This window comes from Vanellus vanellus (genome assembly GCF_965231255.1).
Source record: "Vanellus vanellus genome assembly, chromosome: Z".
In the NCBI taxonomy this organism is placed as follows: domain Eukaryota; kingdom Metazoa; phylum Chordata; class Aves; order Charadriiformes; family Charadriidae; genus Vanellus; species Vanellus vanellus.
The window spans coordinates 75,176,453-75,194,585 of NC_138908.1; the positions used below are offsets into that span (position 1 = coordinate 75,176,453).

The 18,133-nt window shown below is 36.0% G+C and overlaps 1 protein-coding gene across 1 annotated transcript in view; it reads left to right on the forward strand.

Moving 5' to 3' along the window:
• NDUFS4 (NADH:ubiquinone oxidoreductase subunit S4) overlaps positions 1-15,434 on the forward strand; it is a 49,378-nt gene extending 33,944 nt beyond the window's left edge. The window contains exons 3-5 of the mRNA XM_082497179.1: positions 6,555-6,727; positions 10,797-10,870; positions 15,228-15,434. Coding sequence (XP_082353305.1) covers positions 6,555-6,727; positions 10,797-10,870; positions 15,228-15,331 — 351 coding nt within the window. The 3' untranslated portion in view covers positions 15,332-15,434. The remainder of the gene's footprint in view (positions 1-6,554; positions 6,728-10,796; positions 10,871-15,227) is intronic.
• Positions 15,435-18,133: the final 2,699 nt, after the last annotated feature.

Here is an 18,133-nt window from a genome sequence, read left to right on the forward strand (position 1 = left end):
CCGATGACTACTAGTAGCAACGTCAGTCTGTTTTTATGAAATGTATTCTTCTCCCCTGACTGCCCCATTTAATATGATAAATAAATATCCTCCATTTAATAACGATTTTCTTAATTTCAGTCACATGGAGGATATGTAAAGTGTAATCCCAGGTATTTGATTCCCCTCCTCTTTAATTTAACATTTACCCAGACAGCATTTACAAAACTAAGGCATACAGTGACAGGAAAAAAATACATTATTAATAATTAAATAATCATTTTGTCTTTGATTCTTTCTTGGCAGAAGAACTATACTGAGCATGAAAGCCGTCTGCGCTGAAAGTGGGACTTACATGTTTTGAATATTTCATTTTTAAATATCTAAAATGTCGTTTACCTGTCCATCAAGAATGCAGGCTGGATGATAAGTGGTTTTTGCATGTTTGTCAAGAAAAATGCCTCTCTGTTTTGAGGCTTGTCGTGGCACTGAGAGATGCAAAATCCGAGATTTTTGTTTTTATTTTTAGTATTATGGTTTAAACTAACAAAAGCACAACTTACTTAGCAGTTTTTGCCATAACTTCTGCCATTAATCACTTATTTATAAATACAGTCTTCCTATGACTTTTGCAGGAGACAAAGACAAATGTGAATATAAGTTTTGGGAACATAATGCAGACTATAAGTAAAGTGCTTAAAGACGTGAAAGAAGAGTTCGTGAGGGGGAGTTTTTCTACTTACTAGTGTGAAGTCGTGTTCCAATTTGTAGAAAGCATCTGGGATTTTAAGAAGTCCAATCAATTATTCATGTTTACTCTTTCATTGTGTTCGCTCTGAATAAATCCAAGTGGCATTGGTTTAATGGTGTTTGGGATGTGTAATGCCATTATGTTTGTAGTATCTTCTGCAAGCAGCATGGAATAATATTGGGCATGCAAAATGCATACTGGGAAAGTGGACTGAGCTTTTGTGCAGTGGGACAACAGGGAAGTTCTCAAGGAGATTTTGCAACAACAGCAAATTCTTAGCCATGACGGCTGTTAAAGTAGCATCTCCTCAGCTGTGAAATACAAACTGATGAATAGAGTTTGCTGAAGCTAACAACACTTGAAAATGTTGGACTGTTGTGGATGCTGTCACCTCCTTTGCATAATGGCAGTCGGTAGTCTAAAAAGTATTATAATGGACTTACATTGAAGGCAGTAATGTGACAATTTCTGCATCTGCGAGACCCACTTTTCAGCATATCCTTTTCTACATATCCAGTTTCTCTTTAGTGTTTTCTGCAAAACTGCCTATGGAAAAGGATTTTCTATAAATAGATGCTTCTGTGCAATCGTTATTATTGAATCCTATTTCCTGATTGCAATGTTCAGTTTTCTTTTTTAAAATACGGCTCTTTTACTGCTTTTCTCAACTTCCTTATTAATCATTCTGCAGGATCTTTAGATGGGAGAACATGTTAGGGATAACACCATGTTGTTCACAGATTACTGTGATAGTGCAAAATGATTGTGAAGCCTGAAAGAAAACTGTATTCTGTGTGATACAGAGTCTCCTAAGGGCAAATATGCTTTTTTCCCCTTGTTATGTCCATAGCTGTTAGATGAATGTTGTCTGACCACATTTAGTTTATTCTGCTCCATTTTTCCGCTTTTGATTTGCATAGTAGATTCTGTTCTCTTACATTTGTTTCAAAAATACAGTATTGAAGTGTAGAAACCTAAATGTTCTCGTCCTGACGTGCAGTCTGAGCAGCTGAGCACACTAAATGAAAAGCTCCTTTTGTGGCTATTATGCAAGATGTTCTGTGCTTTGATATAACAGCTCCTAAAGAAAGTGTGTTGCAACATGAATTTTAGCAAAACTTTATGCACTTAGTCTGGTAAAACATGTTGGGGGTGGGGAGGAGAGCAAGCTGTTGTAAACTCCTATAAAGTACAGAAAACTCTACTTTCCCTCCTTTCTAACAAGTGTAAACTATTGAGGTTAAGTAGGTGGGGCAACCGGAAGTAATTACTAAGGCCAGTGGCATTTTTGCGGTTTAATAAAGGCAGAAGCTAATTATTCAGTTTTTATTTAAGTGAAATGATGCCAAAAAGGAGGTTCCTGCAGAGCAGCTGCACTCCTTCAGTGTTACCCTAATTTACCACAGACACAACTGTCACAAACAGAACTTTTAAACTTGATATATAGCCACGAAAGTAAGGAGCCCTTTGTCTGGAGTGCATGCAGAAGAACTCCTTTATACAAATCAACCGGCAGATGACGGACAATGATGAAAATTTGATTCTTTGAAGTCATAATGGTCATTGAAATGTGTGAAATTCTGGTATTGAAAAGAGAGCGGCTAGCAAGACTCTAAATCCTGGGTGGTTGCTGGAAGCTTGCTGGGAGGTTTTTCTGTGTTTTGACATCCACTTCCCATTGCTTGTTCCCTGTTTCCTTTATTGAAGAAAAAAAAAGGGGGGGTTTGCTAAACAGTAGATAGTTGATAGTGGTTATGTACAGTTTTTATCTATGTGTGGAAAGAAATGTCATAGGAGAAACACGACACCTTTATGCACACCTGACCCATCTATTCAAAAACACTAGTTTTCAGAGATACTTTCAGTCATTTTGTCTCTTTCCCTTGAATTATAGAGTTCCATTTCTTGTCCCCGTTGAAATCTGTGCTACTACTGGAGTACTTAAAAGAAGGAAATTCTCATGTCCTTTAAAAGTCATCTTCATGCCGAATACTGCTTTCATTGACACTGCCTCTTGTGAACCAGTTTTTCTCCCTGCTGGGTAGCACATTTATCGTTTCGTACTACTCTTTCCAGAACAGCTTTACCAGGCTTTCCACCATGACAAGTGTTCTTAAATAGTGTAAGTTATAATAAAGACCAAACCTCCTATTCATTTGTAAGCAATTTGATGTGTTTTCTGCTATTTAAAAAAAGTGTTTTGTCCCTCTAATCTTATTCCGAGAAGAGCCAAAATGCCTCAAAATAAGTACTCTAATTTTTTTGAATTACAAATAATTCAGAGATTGCTATTAAAAAACCCTACCTCTGTATATATATCAAGAAAAACGGGATGTCAGAATGCACCTTTTAGATGTAAGCTGTATTAAAAATTTGAAGCATGGTTGTTAACTTTTGGTAAAGCAAACCTATACAGTTCAAATCTCAAGTCTTTTATATTGTCACCTTATTTAGAATTTTGAATGCTGAGCACCTCACTAGTATTTTAATATGCTAATATAGCAAAATTCAGTAAGGAACACTTAAAAAAAAAAAAAGAGATAGTAATGTGAAACCAGCTGTCAAAAACATCTTTGTTTTGGAAAGTTGGTTCACAGGTAGTTTCAATGAGAACTTGAACTCAGAACAAAGCACTGAAGACACAGTAAAGGGTTCAACCCAGTGCAGCATAGTTCTTTTCAAGTATTATATTGTTTTAATGGCATCTTGGAGCGGGAGCTTTAGCCCATTGAAATGTCGCTTAAAGGACAGGTTCTTCTGTCACTAGCTGGAGCTGTGTGGATGAAATGATCACAATAGAGTGTTGTAATGCATTTTAAAAGTGTGAGAAATCAGTTTGTCTAGACTAAGAGTGCGCCTACAGGGAATAGGAATTTTAGAGCTTCTGTGCTCTTTAGGTGTCAAGTATGTGATAGATGCCAAGCCTTTTTATTCCATATCTTTGGCAACAGCTCAGCTATGCTACAGTACCTTACATGTCTACAGCAAGCAAAAACAGTGATTTTATGTCAGGACAACTTGGGCTTCAGAAACCAGAAACTCATTGTCCTAACAACTGTCTGTTCAATTGCCAGCTTTAAAATGGGGAAGATATCAATAAACAATTGCCGGATTCCCAGAAGGCATGGAAACTTTAGCTATAATGAATCAAAGTATGGAGAGCTAGCAACACCATGTAGATATTTTAGTTTCAGAAAGTAGGCAGGTTTTAGTTTTCACCTTGAAAAGATTTTTATGGGATGAATCCTATATTATTAGTGAAATAACTTTGATTTGGAGCCAGCTGAGTGCCTGAAAAAGCATGGCTTGAAGGGACTTACAGTTTGTCTGGGGTTTTGTTTTTATTTTCATCCAGATGAACAAGTCTAGGCATTTCTTTACTATGGTTACCTTGTAAATGTAGCATTTTCTGGTTTTTAATACTCCTTTTAGATTTTGTTCTGTATGCACTAATGAGTAGTATTTTTATGATTCTCTGGTGTGGAGGCTTCAAAAGAGGAAATTGTGTATGTCCATAATGTTATTTAACGTATCTTGTTTTAAATTCCAGATAGTTCTCTAAATCTGAAGCATAGAATTCATAATGGACATATGAGTTGCTGAGAATAATAATAGTAAAAAAAAAACATCATAATTTTGAGCTATTTTGAAGTTTGCCTATTTGGGGGTATTTGATGATAGCAAACCCAGAATTTTTGTATGTGGCAGATTATTTCAGAGGCGGGGAAAGTATTTTTTTATGTGAATATTCTTACATTTTCTCAATAGGCATGTTTGTTAAATACAGAAATAAAGGCTAATATAGTAGCCCATTCCTATAAACAAGCAAGCTGAAACATTGAAGCCCCACCAAACTTTACTGCAGGTGAAAATACCTTTTTGTTAAACAAAGCACTTTGCCAATTCAAATAAGAAAACTTTACGCTATTTCCTTCTAAAACTGTGGTTTAAGCTTCAGCAGTCAGAAATGCCAGTCTATCAGGAAGGGTTTTACGTATGTGTTGCAACATTCCAATGATTGGTAGTGTTTCTTTTTCATATCATTGCTAGACTCATATAATAAACATTATTTGGTCCTAATGAAAGCATTTATAATGCAATTGGTATGATATTTTGACAGTTACTTGTGGTAGTCTGGATAGAAATGTCAGAAGTTGGAAGATATGTGTGCATGCTTGTTTGTTTCCCCTGCTATTCTAATTGCAAATACAAGTCAAATGCTTTAAACTTGCTCCCTTGTGTAGTTTTGAGGGACTGATCTCCCAAAATTTATTTTCTGAATTAAAACGAAAAATGAGACTTGCCTCATTTCAAAGGATAATCTGGTGACAGCACCAAGAGCTTTAAAGTTTGCCACAAAACAAAATCCCATGAAGTTAGTAGCTACAGACATGTAAAGCCACAGTGTTTTATTTAAACTCGTTTGCTTTTTAATTCAAGTCATGGCAGTACTAGCGAGATGAGTTCAATATGCCCTAAGTCTAGCTGCACAGTTTTGGACTTTTACCAGTTTACTATTTGTTCCTGGGGAGAGGAGGCAGGGGAGAGCAGGGAGGGAGACCAAGGAGCTGCCACTGGCCTTTTAAGTATGTAAGGAACAGGAGCAGTTTAGCATCCTTAGAGATGGATTTGATGTTTGATTTCACTCTACTCTACTGGGGTGAACTGACAGGTTAATTTTATGTAATTACTGTTTAGTTTTTAGCAAGAAAGTTCACTTTGATTATATCAGATGCTGCTGAGGGTAATTTTTCACAGCAATTCTTGTGAGGTTTTTACCTATCTTATTCTTTGTTAAAGTCAGTTAATATTTTTAGGCTGGTTTTGTGATCCTTCAGGTTTTTATCTTTGTTAGGTTGGTTTGTTGAGGGGTCACAAGCCAAGCCTTAGGAGAGGAGGGCATCCTGCTACTGATTATATACAGTGTTATAAGACTTCTTTTTTATTTCTTTGGAGGTTGGAATCTCCTGAATCCTTTTGTCCTTCAGAAAAGTACTGAAGAATGTTATGAGTTTCAAATGTTCCTCTCTTGATCTTGAACATCAACAGAAGAATTGACTCTCAAAAGCTGTTATTCATAGCTTGACAAATGATGACGGGGTCAATTTTATGTGATAACTAATGGTTAGAGAAATTAGAGAGCTGAATTCTAGTACCTGCTCTGCAGTCTCAAGCAATCAATAGATTATTGTGCGGAAGATAACCTCCTGCCTCGTCCTTCATGCTAAGCATAACTTCTTGAGTCAGCGTGGATGTTGGTGCCTCTTAATTATATACAGACTTAGGCCAAGTGAAAGCGCTTACACTGCAGCACATAGCTGACTGGCTAGGATTTGGGTGAATAGTCCCGTTCATATGGAGTTTAGGCTCCTAATGGTAATGTAAAATTTTGAGATTTGCTGATGTTTTGTTCTGTGCTCTAATATTTTCTATAAAGGAAGAAAGGAAAGTTTATACATTTTTCAAATTTGCTTTAGCTGGTGCAAGTTGGGGGAGTCCTGACTTTGCAGCTGTGGTCAGAGGATGGGAGGGAATGTCCTGTCCCTCCTCTGGCACTAGCAGTTGTGTAGCTGGGAGATGAGCATGTTCAACTAACTGATCCAAATCTACTTCAGCCAGGGAAGCCAGGATGATAGCCCCAACACGTATCTGCTTTAGTTTTATACAGCTGGACTCATAACATACTTTTCTGCAATTCTTTTCTTTTTTTGTAACTTAAAAAGTAAAAATAAAGCATGAAATTATGTAAAAAGCGTAAGCGGTATTGTATTATAAGCCTTTTACATGAACCTTCTTTTAACAAGTTCCATTGTGTTTTTCATAGGATATCACTGCTCTAACTGGTGTTCCAGATGAGCACATCAAAACCAGAAAAGTTCACATTTTTGTTCCAGCACGTAATGCGATGCAGTCAGGAGTTAACAATACAAAGAAGTGGAAGATGGAATTTGATAACAGGGAGCGCTGGGAGAACCCTTTAATGGGCTGGGCATCTACGTGAGTAGTTACTGAATTTGTAAATACTTTTCTCCTATATTTGGCTCTTACTAGTCATGTAAATTTTAAGTTTGAAATGTCCTTTCTACCTGTAAATCTGCTTGTGTTTTAACAGTACTTATAGTAAGTGTTTTGGTTTGTTAGTCAATTATGACCTGTTCTGTTTAAAAGCAGATTTTAGTTCATAACAGCATCTGGAAGAGTTTGAAGAAAGTGTTAACAACCAGAAATTTCCATGATTACATTTGTAGTGATGTTACTGTATGGCAGCATCAGAGAAAGAAGGTTACTAGTTACGTGAAGCAGTAAATCCTTCTTATCTCTTAGTTGCATCTTTTAAATTTGGTTAAACGTGAAATAACAATACTTAGCTTCTGGATTTTTTTTTTCAAAGTTTTATAAATATCCTGAAGATCTGAAATAGAGCCATAACTGTTTTTTTTTTTTAAAAAGATCTATTTAAAATATTGCACTGTTTGTTTCAGTGTTGCTAATACTAGTAGTAAAAACTCTTAAATATGCAAAAATCCAAGAAAGAACTAATCTGAGCTAAACATGCTATAGTGTGGAGCTATAAGTATAACATTATTCTACATAAACAAAAATCAGCCACTAGAGATTCTTTTTCAAACTCCAAAAAGGATATAATGTGTATTGAAAGTGTCTGGGTACAATCATATTAGCACTTAAAATCATAGAACATACAATTCTATGAAAAAAAAATCAAATATGAAATAATTTGTGGGTGCATTTTTTGAGACTTACATTCTAAATCCGTTCACAGAATTATTTATTTTTCTTTTTTTACTTATTTATAAAATAAACGTATCAAGAAGTATTAGTTCAAAATAATTCTGAAATCAAGTCTTCCTGTTTCCCGTAAAAGAAATTGAGGAGGCTTACAACCTGTAACATCTCGATTGTACTGGTATGGCAAAGCATTAGGGAAGCCAAGCTCAACTATCGTTAGATGAGGAAAAAATACTGAATATTAATTAAACTGTTAATTGTACTAAAATAGTCTGTTAAAATACCTGTTTTAAAACTTTAGGCCTGTATATAACAAAGACCTTATCTTAGGCACACCCTGGGGTTTTTCACCATTTCATTTTAAGCATATTTAAATTGCTGTTTCAGAGGATAAAATTTCAATGATTTAATACATGTATGCCTTGGATGACTTGACTACTGCAAGTAGCTGCTATGTTTAGCAAGTAATGACATGGGGCCTAAATTAATCAAGTGATAGACTGTTGACCAGCATTATAACTTTCTTTCCTGTCTTGTGTTCCCCCCCCCTAGTATCTAGCCACTAAATTATGGTCTATTTATACTACTGCACAGATTGTAACCCTGCAGCAGGTGCCAATAACACCTGCATTAGTTCAGGTTGAATTTAACTTTGCTTCTAATCCCACTTTGCTTTTTAGCTGACCCTAACCTCCCCACACAAATTATTTTCTGGGTGGGATTTTGCATGATCTCAGCCAGAGCGGTGGCTTTTAACCTTTCTAACAGTTATAACCATTTGTGCTAAATAAACCACCTAGAAAAATGGGCCACAGTATTAAGGGCTTACCTGTATATTAAATTGTCCTGGAGTGAGTTTATTGTGGGAATTTAAAAAGGAATGGCTGTTTTGAATTACTCCATCTCTACGTGAGTTTTTATTTTGGGGTAGGGAAAAGAACATTTCCTGTGTAAGCAAGCTCCAGGTAGGGCAAAAGCAAGTGCTGTGTTGAGAATTGACACTGCTAGGTTAAGGGTTTTGTAAACTAGCTTGGACCTGTTCATTTTTTTAAGGAATTCTCGCAAAAACTATTAGTGGACAGCCTGGTAATTTCAAATTACTGTTCAACACCTGGAATTACCAAAGACTTTCTCTTCTTCAGATTTAATTTCTGCAAAGAACAGTTCTTAGAAATTTTCCCATCTACTTTTGAATACTGTAATGGGATTAGTGGATTAGAGCCCTTTTCATCTGAACTCAATATACTTATTTACCTGTAGGCCTTTGCTATATTTCTGTCATTTTACAGTCTCATTTGCTTTTTTTGTTGCATTTGTTGTTTTTTGGTTATAGTTTTTTTCAGGGAAAATTACGCAGTTGTATATTAAAAAAAAGTGCCATGGGTCCATTTTATTTCATTGGGAGGTTTAATTACAGGAATGCCTATGGATAGTTCTTGAGTACATGTTTCAATATAAAGCTGTAAACAAAGAAACATGGGAAATGCGTGGTTTCCATTGTACAAGATCTCATAAGAGAACAAAATGCGGAACCCCAGTTGGCAGTGACTGATGACACACCTTAGGAAGTCACAGGAAATCCTGCAGCACCGCTACTGCTCACACTATCAGGACATCATGCTGGCCACCCTGAACTCCATTTTTCTCACAGATTATCACAAATTTAAACACATGGATAGCTCATTTATAGAAAGAAATAAAAAAAAACTGTATTTAGATTGGATGAAAGATGATCCCACATGAAAACAGAACACATCATTTCTGCACAGTCCTCATTTCCGAACTGCCTCTGTCCTGGAAGGTTTTTGCCAAACTTGCAGTACTGAACAGACGCCAGTTCCTCACTACACTTCAGACTTAAACTTCTTTGTTCCCACATAGTAGTGTTGAGAAGATTTTCCCCCCGTCGTGGAAGAGAAGAATGACAAGCAAAAGTTGTCACAATATTACGATATATTTGGGTCACTTGATTTTCCACTGATCATGTCATGGACATTCTTAGTTCCTAATTCTCCTTACTGCCTTTCTAAGAGAAATCTTTAAATGTCTTTAAGAGAGCCCATCTTAGTGGCTTGTAAAAGTGTAATTTCTGGCTTTATCCTGTTTGGTTTTGGTTTTTGGTTGGTGTTTTGTTTTGTTTTGTTTTGTTTTGTTTTTATTGGGGAATATATTGGATATATAGTGAACTCCATTTTTCCATTTGTACATCAGATAAAATTACATTGTTGTCTTTGCTGGAAGCTAGATTCCCCCTCTTCCCCTCCCCCTCAGCCAGTCACAGTCTTTGTCCTTTATTGTAGAGAGTTCAATGTATCTTTGGTTGCTTTTTCTCTTCATTTACCCTTCTAGCTTCAAAGAGAGAACAGTTGAGAGGCAGCTCCTTCAATAGGTTGTTGCTATTTGGTCTTGTCTTCCCGGCTGTCTCCTAGGCTTATATGCAGTGTTGTCTCAGGGAAGCATTATCTAATTATTGTGCTGCTACAACCAGTATCTTATTTCTCTGAAAGTTTTGTAGGTTAATTTTTAGAATGCTATTTCCTTTTCATCCTTTGTCAATGTTGTTCAATTGAGCTTTTATAGCAACAAATAAAGCAGTTTGTTTTTTTAACTAAGATTTTAATTTGTTTCAAAAAGCTTTTTGCTGTTAGATTCCTTTCAGAAATGCAGTTGAGGAATAGCGGATAGTCTAAAACTAACCATTGTGTATTGAATTAACTAGCAGTTTGCATTTCTGAGCTTTGTTTTCAGTGGTGGCCTGAGATCCACTTGCTGTACTGGAATAAGTTGTGGGGGTCATGTGACCTCAGCCAAAGCTGAACTCTTGAGTTTTTTTGCATACTTTTCAGTTTCTGATTAATTCCTTCTCTGCTTACTTTGATATTCTGCTCTTTTCTGTTAGAAGATTATTCTTCCCCAGCTGCTCTATAGACTCCTGGTCTCCTTGAAATGTTCAAAATTACCTTAAGCCTTCTGATCTTCCAAAAAGATAGGGACTACATCGTTTTAAAAATTAAAAAGGTTGTTGTAGAGTGCTTATTATAACCTCAGCAGATGGTTAGACATGTTTGTCTAATAAAAAACTTAAAAAGTTAAAAAGGACATGGGGGCGAAGTTTACCAGACAGAAAGAGTGAAACAATACTCTGCAGAAAGTGAGTGTTAATCCCAGAAATAATGAAAAATAAAGGGATTTTGAATGGCTTGTGAGGTGGTGTACTACAAAAAGTTGTGTAATATAGCATTTGACTAGCATTTGAGATGCAGATATAATTATTTTATATTTCAAATGTGCTTAAAGTTTGTCATCTGATTTCTTACAGAGCTGATCCTTTATCCAACATGGTTCTTACTTTCTCTACTAAAGAAGATGCCATTGCCTTTGCTGAAAAAAATGGTACGTATTGTATGTATTGGGTATGAGATTCAGCTTTCAATAGGCAATCTTGATCTCAAGGTATTAACAACAGAAAAAGTGCAGGATAAAGTATCTTCCCTCTATTCCACAAAATTGGTAGATCATTAGTGCTCTACTTGAGGAGGAGGAAAACAGGGGGGAATATTTCCAAGGGTGCTGATTAAATGTAGGCCTTCTGCTTTCCAGAGAAGTGTTGCAGTCTCTTAGCATTACTGTTGGAATCCTCTTGCAAGTATCTGTGTTTTGAATGAGAACTGAGCCTTGATCAGGTCTTGGAGGAAAACTAATACTAATACTTTAAGAGTATCCCAGGCTGGGGGTCCCAGCTACATGACAGTGGAGTTTTAGCCTGAAAGCTTGACGTGAACATCTGAATTCTAGTTAAGGAAAGACTATCAGAACCCTTGTTGAATATTTGGTAATCAGAAAAACTAAAATTAAGTGACTACCAAATAAGCACGTTGGACTTAAGTTTTGGCCATGTTGTAGAATTGATTTATCATAGAATCATTGAATACCTCAATTTGAAAGGGATCCATAAGGATCATCAAGTCCAACTCCCTGCTCATCACAGGACTGCCTAAAAATAAACCATATGACTAAGAGCATCGTCCAGATGCTACTTGAACTCTGACAGGCTTGATGACCACTTCCCTGGGCAGCATGTTCCAGGGACCAGTGACCTGCTCAGTGAAGAACCTTTTCCTGATGTCCAACCTGAACTTCCCCTAATGCAGCTTCATTCCATTTCTTTGTGTCCTATCACTGGTGACCAGAGAGAGGACATCAGCACCCCCCCCTCCACTGCCTCCCTTGAGGAAGTTGTAGGCCGAGGAGGTTGTACCTAACTCTTCCCAAGTACAGTACTAAAGTCTAAACACTTACACTTGATGATTGTTCACATTTGAGAAAAAGATAGTAGAACAGCCAGTATTGTTACTTAATATTTTAATGCTAATGATGTATCTGAAGGACTGTATCTGTAAACTTACTTGGTTATTTAGGTTTGTATTTTCTCACAGAGTTATGGTACTGCAAGCAGTATCCATAATCTCAGCCTTTTGAGTATTTAGCAGTCCTTTTATGTGTTGGTATGAATTTCTAGCTGCGTTTTTTGTGTTTTTTTTTTTTTTTTTAAATCAGTTTCATTTTCCTTAAAGAGCTAGGTTTGATGCTTAGTGCTCATGAATGTGAGGAAGATTAATTGCACTGAGTTAAAGCCAGGAATAATGTGCATGGAGTGTAAGCTTATTCAGAATTCTTCCCTGTGATCTACAGCTTTAAACTATATTTAGTCTGGGGTAAATAGATTGTGAAGTTTCTTGGTGAGACCAAGTTTTGCAAAGTTGTTAGATGGCTTTTGTTCACCGAAAAAACAGGATAAGTTCATTAATTTACACAATTAAGAAGCTAAACCTTTTAATGTGCAATTTATTTGCACTTTTTTATGGTAAAAGTGACTATTTAATTCCTCTATTCCTCTTCAAATGGATCTTTTTTTAACTTAATAGTCTTAATTTTATTGAAAAATAAATCGTATTCACTAAGAAATTAATAAGCTTATCATATTTGCATTGGATATAGCAATTACTATCCAATTTTAATAGTATTTTACAATGTTTTATAAACAAGCATGAAATTTGGGAGAATTTGGTGTTGCTTTACTTATGTTTTTGTATTGTTCGTGCTATTTCTATTTCTTGGGAAATTCAGCCTTTAAGAGAAAAAAACCTGAATCTTGGCCTATATATTACTATATTAATGAGCTAGTTATGTCATCTCTTTGGACATGTTATATTTTGTCCTTTTGAAATGCAGATTCAAGTAAAATACTTAATTTGTTCAGTGTAGAAAGTTTATGCCTTCACTGAATTAGTAATGAATTTCCATTGTGTGTGAAACTACAAAGAAATTCTACCAACTAAACAAAGACTGTGACTTAGTATTAATATTATTAGTTCAATTTTCACTTAGCTTGCACCCTTAATTTTACCGTAATGAGATGTACCAAACTTTTTTGCACATGCTGGCTTGCCTAAACTATAATTCCATTTTTATTTAAAGTGGCTTAGTTTTATGCTTATGATATGTGCATAACATTTTCTGTAGTAATAGCTTCAGTATCAGATGTAGCTGATAAAATATAAATTTTACAATATTTAGTTCTGCTTTTAGAAAGAAATTAGAAACTTAGGTACACATTTACAATGGACCTTGACTTCTAAACTGAGGTGTTACTGAAACATGTCAAAGTCTAGCAACACAAATATTTACCTCTCTGTCCTTCCCATATGAACTGCCCAAGTTTTTCATTAAAAAATTCCTTAAGAACCTCAAGTTTAATTTCTGCAAATCCTAGATATTGCAGGTATTTTGATGCGATTGGGAAACCTAAGAGTTCTTTCTCGGCTAAGAACTGCAGGAACCTGAGGCAAGCTATCTTTCTGCCTGCCCCATCTGATGTGCTTTTGAATGTAGGAATATCAGCACTGAATATAGTAACGGCAGAAATCTCTGTCCAAAATATGACAGCTGAAGATGGCCTACAGTCGAGGCAAGGAGGAAACACTTGTAACTGGATGAAACTAAAAGTTTAGCCCGTCGACCTAATTTCTTTTTTATCCTGTCTGACATCACCGAGGCAGTTGTTTAAAAACATACAGCTTTAGTAACCAGGATGGAGAGTTTTTCTACTCCACAGTAACCTTTAGTCAGGTGATGAGGGCATTCTTCCACAGATGGTGAAATCTGCTTTCTATCCGCTTGGCTTGTATGGCAGGGTTCTGGGCAAGAATAACCTCCCCCACCATCATGATATTTTTGTAAAAGTGACCTCTGCTCTCTGTCATGAACAACTGAGGTGCCTGACTCAAGGAGACTGTTCCAGATATGGTGGTCTCTTGCAATCCGAAGTTAGATGTAACTAACTTTGTGGATTTTGGATAGCTATGGCAGCCCAAGTCATTGTGCTGGCAGTTGCAAATCTCTTTTGGAGGCACTCGGCTCCTCTCTATCTAGTGTATAAAAAGATGAAGCAATAACTTGGGGCTGTAGATTCCATTCCAGCAGCCAAGTGCCTCGAAGTTAGGTGTTTTAATGCTGAATGTTGCAATACCAGAGTCAGTCTCTGGATCTGGTTCTGACTGTTTACTCAAGTTTATATTTTTAATCAGAACAGGAGGCAAAAGCCAGTGCTCTCACAGATGGAAAGAATATGTTTTTAAAACCTCTATTGCGGTATTTCTTACGGAGAATAGTTAACTTGGAAATTATTCATGTTTATTAGGGTGAACCAATGTTAAAATATTTTGTGTCATTTGTGAATAGACAAAATTGAGGCACAGTGACATGACAACCTGTGTATCTTATGAAACATGTTTTGATGTGTAGATGTATCTTGAGTGTTTTCTGTGAACATCTTAAATGTAAAAACACAGATACATGTTAAACTTTTTAAGGCTTATCAAGTTTTTGTTTTAAAACTAAGGAAGAAAAGTATCATCTTATTAGTATCAGTTAAAACTGCATACTTAACCACGTCTAGCTTTAACTCAAGTATCTCAACTTTGAGTGAAATGTTGCAGCTAAAGAGACCAAACTTTGGAATACTGAGTGCTGCCCTGGCAACTTTCCAGGCACCTGGAGGCTGCAACCAATTTGCATTTTGATTTACATAAACACTAATGTCTCCACCTCCTCTTTTCTGACATTTTTTTAGCATTTCTCTTGCTTAACTATCACATAATTTACTTGTCTTGTATCACTTCATTCCCTTTTCTTTTACTCCTAATTTTTTATGTTCTTACAAAAATGTTATTAAACTCCTTTCTAATGCTGAAGTTTTTTCTTTGCTCTTCCTTTCTTTGGTCCTCCACCCTTCTCTTTTTCTCTAGCTTTCCAAGGTCTCCATTCTCTCCTAACCCTTGGGATTGATCTTCTGTATGATATTTTTTCCACATTTCCTTATCTTTATTTTCATTTCCTGTCCCAGCATACACAGAGCCTTAGTGCTTCTGTGATACTGTTGATTGTGGAACCAGGAGCTTTCAGGACAGTCAGTGTTACCTGTTGAGCTTCTCGCTGATGACTGTCAAGTTTTTCACAGGAGTAAAGAAAATGAAGCTACATAGTATGGTGGAGTCTTAGCAACTAAGAGTATAGGCATATGTCACATCTGCTGCCAGCTACAAAGGAATAAACTAAGGGATGCCTATGTGGAGAACAAGATATTAAAGTTTAAAAGTTTAAGTTGCATTTGTTCTATATTGTATGCTGAGAATATTTAGAATTCTGTTTGTTTCTTGTCTTCCTCCACCATTTCCCCTCTAACCTCCAGGCTGGAGCTACGACGTTGAAGAGAAGAAGATGCCAAAACCTAAATCCAAGTCTTATGGTGCAAACTTTTCTTGGAACAAAAGAACAAGGGTGTCTACAAAATAGGTTGGCATTGGCTGTCTGACTGTGAATGAAGTCAGCTGTGCTATATTTATAGTCCATGTATAATACATCTCTTAATCTCCTAATAAATTTGACCTTTAAACTACAGATGCATCTTGTGATGTCTATTTAAAATGTTTTTGATGTCTCCAATTGAACCTGTTACAAACTTCCCTATAAATAGAGGAGATTTGGAGTGTTCATAGCTCTAAAAAATTGCTGTACTAGGAATCTTATCAAAAGAAATGTTTGAAATCAGCTGCAACTTTAAAGATTATGGTTTATCTTTGATGGTAATTTTATAGTCACTGTCTTGTTTAAACTTATCAGCCTTGTGTATACAAATTCTCTCTATAGAAGCTGGCTTTTTTTCTTTCTATACAATAGAATTTTGTCAATTGAAGGGTGAGGTATGATATATAAAACTTAACATTTGAGTATAACTTAGACTGTTCTCTGTAAATGTATATTACCTAACCTTCTTTCTGCCAAATTAATATTGTCGTTATTCCAGAAGCATTCATGACTGGAATACAAAGCACTGGGGCTTCTGTTGGATATGGGGGAGGTTTAGTCCAAAAGATTGAGATTGTAGTTGTTTCTCTATCATGTTCTTCTAAAGTGAAACTAAGCCAGTTAAATATTCACAAATTAAGTCAGAAGAGTGTTGGGTGCCTCACACAGTGTCAGCATATACTAATTATATAATTATAGTTCTCTTTTTTTTTTATTGCTAGTTACATGTTTATCTGTGTTGAGGTTTCCTGTTGCCTAACAAGAGATGTGGTGATAGCATCTCAGCCTTAACACTGAATATGTAGCCTAAACTCAGTTTGTCTTACGTGATATTAAATCATTAATTTTAATAATGTGCAATATTATGTTTGGAATCCTTGGTTACATATCTATGGCTTTTGATTTATTCACTCTTCCTTTAACTTTTACTTAACAAATTGAGATACCAACACATAATCAGTGAAATCTATTACAAACTGGGGGAGGGTACACCTTTTTCATATGCAACTGAGTTTTATCCCAGCTCTCACAAAAGAAACAGTTGAGACAGCTCTCTCCATATAGATCTAAAGAATGGTGTGTTATGCACTGAATTCCAGCTAAAAGAAGGCATAAAACCACCCTGTGCTCAGATTTGATTATATTCTTGTTTCAGTTTAACAACCTGCCCTGTATACTGGCTAACATTTGTTTAAAGCATTGTTTTTGACCCAGTTTCAGTGTAATCAACCAGTTGGCTGATGTTGCTATTTTCCTATCACAGACAAGAACTGTTATTCCAACTCATCCTCCTGTTGAATGTTGAATGCTGCATTGTGCAATGGAGCCTAAAGTCCTCCAGGAACACCAAAGTGCACCAAACTGGAATCTTAACAGTCCAGAATCTACTGCATCTCTGTGTTCTGGCTCAGCTTAGTATGCTGATCTTACTAAGGAGACAGTAATAAGAAAAGCCAGTTGTTAGGTTTTTTTGTCTTTCACAAGTTTAGAGCAGCAAGATCTTACTTTAATGGTCTTCAAGCTTTGTAAGGTTGTCAACATTAAAATTCAAAAGTGCTTGGATATCTAATGCAGGAGATGCACAGCTTGGTTTTTGAAATTATGTGGTCCAGGGAGATGACTGATAAATGTTAGATACCCGACGTTATCTTTGGACGCCTAATACATGAAATTGCTATATGTTAATCTATACTTCTTGTAATTAGAATCAGTCTCACATAGAGCACAGTTTTTTTCTTATGTTTCTCCTGTTAAGATAATGGAAATATTCGAAAGAGAATTTGTTAAGTCCCACTCCCTTCCTGAGGAAGAATTCTTTTTTTCTTTTTTTTTAATGTGTATTTTCATTATGATTCTTTACTGTGTCTTTAAGTTGTGTCTTTAAGTCTTTAAGTTGTGTTTGAGCCCAGTTACTTTCCTAGGACTTGGGATTTTTTTTCTCTTGTTGGATGGCTTCTTAAGAATGAACATGCTGGCAATGGAAGAGAGTTGACTATCATGATAGTCTTCAAACCCTAGAAGTGAAATTGTGTGCAAGAGCTTTCAGAGGACCAGTGCTAGCAGGAATATATTTTAGAGATCGAAAAACCTACCAGATACTAAACTTCATTACCCTTTCATTAATTTATCAGAATACTACAGCACTAGGCTGGAACTGAAACTGTACAAGACTATCTGACTGTCTTTAGTTAAGTACCTTCAGAAGTTAATGTTTCGTTGGTGAACTCCAGCTTATTTCTGCTCTGCAATGTGTTATGACAAGTAATATTGCTCCCAAATCTAGAATATGTCAAAACAAAAGCCACAACAGCTAAACTACCATAATTAGTTTTTTTAGTATCCTCAACTGTTGGTCTGAAAATGGAAATCAAAGAGAGTTTGAGGACTTGAAGCTAATACAAATAATGAATGAGATTAGAGATTCGTTTTGGTAGTAGGTGTAGCTGTGCTGCATCCAACTATTCAAAGATTTTCATGGCAGTAATATTTCAAACCTCTGGAAGTATCAGAATCATTAATGAGGAAAGAAAAAATTTAAAGTTCCTGAACAAATAGAACAAGTTGTTTACCCAGTGGGATTTGCGTGCCAAGCTATCCTACCACCTTACATGGCAGTGACGACCAAAAGAGCATTAAAGAATTACAAGACAATTGCATGACAGCGTTGCAGAGGAGCCTTACACAGATGTTACATTTACATTCTTTCATTGAGCTGTGTAGATTTGACAGCTTTTCTTTACAGTTTTGTAGGTTCCATTATTGTGAAACGTCTTACGCAAAACAGGGGCT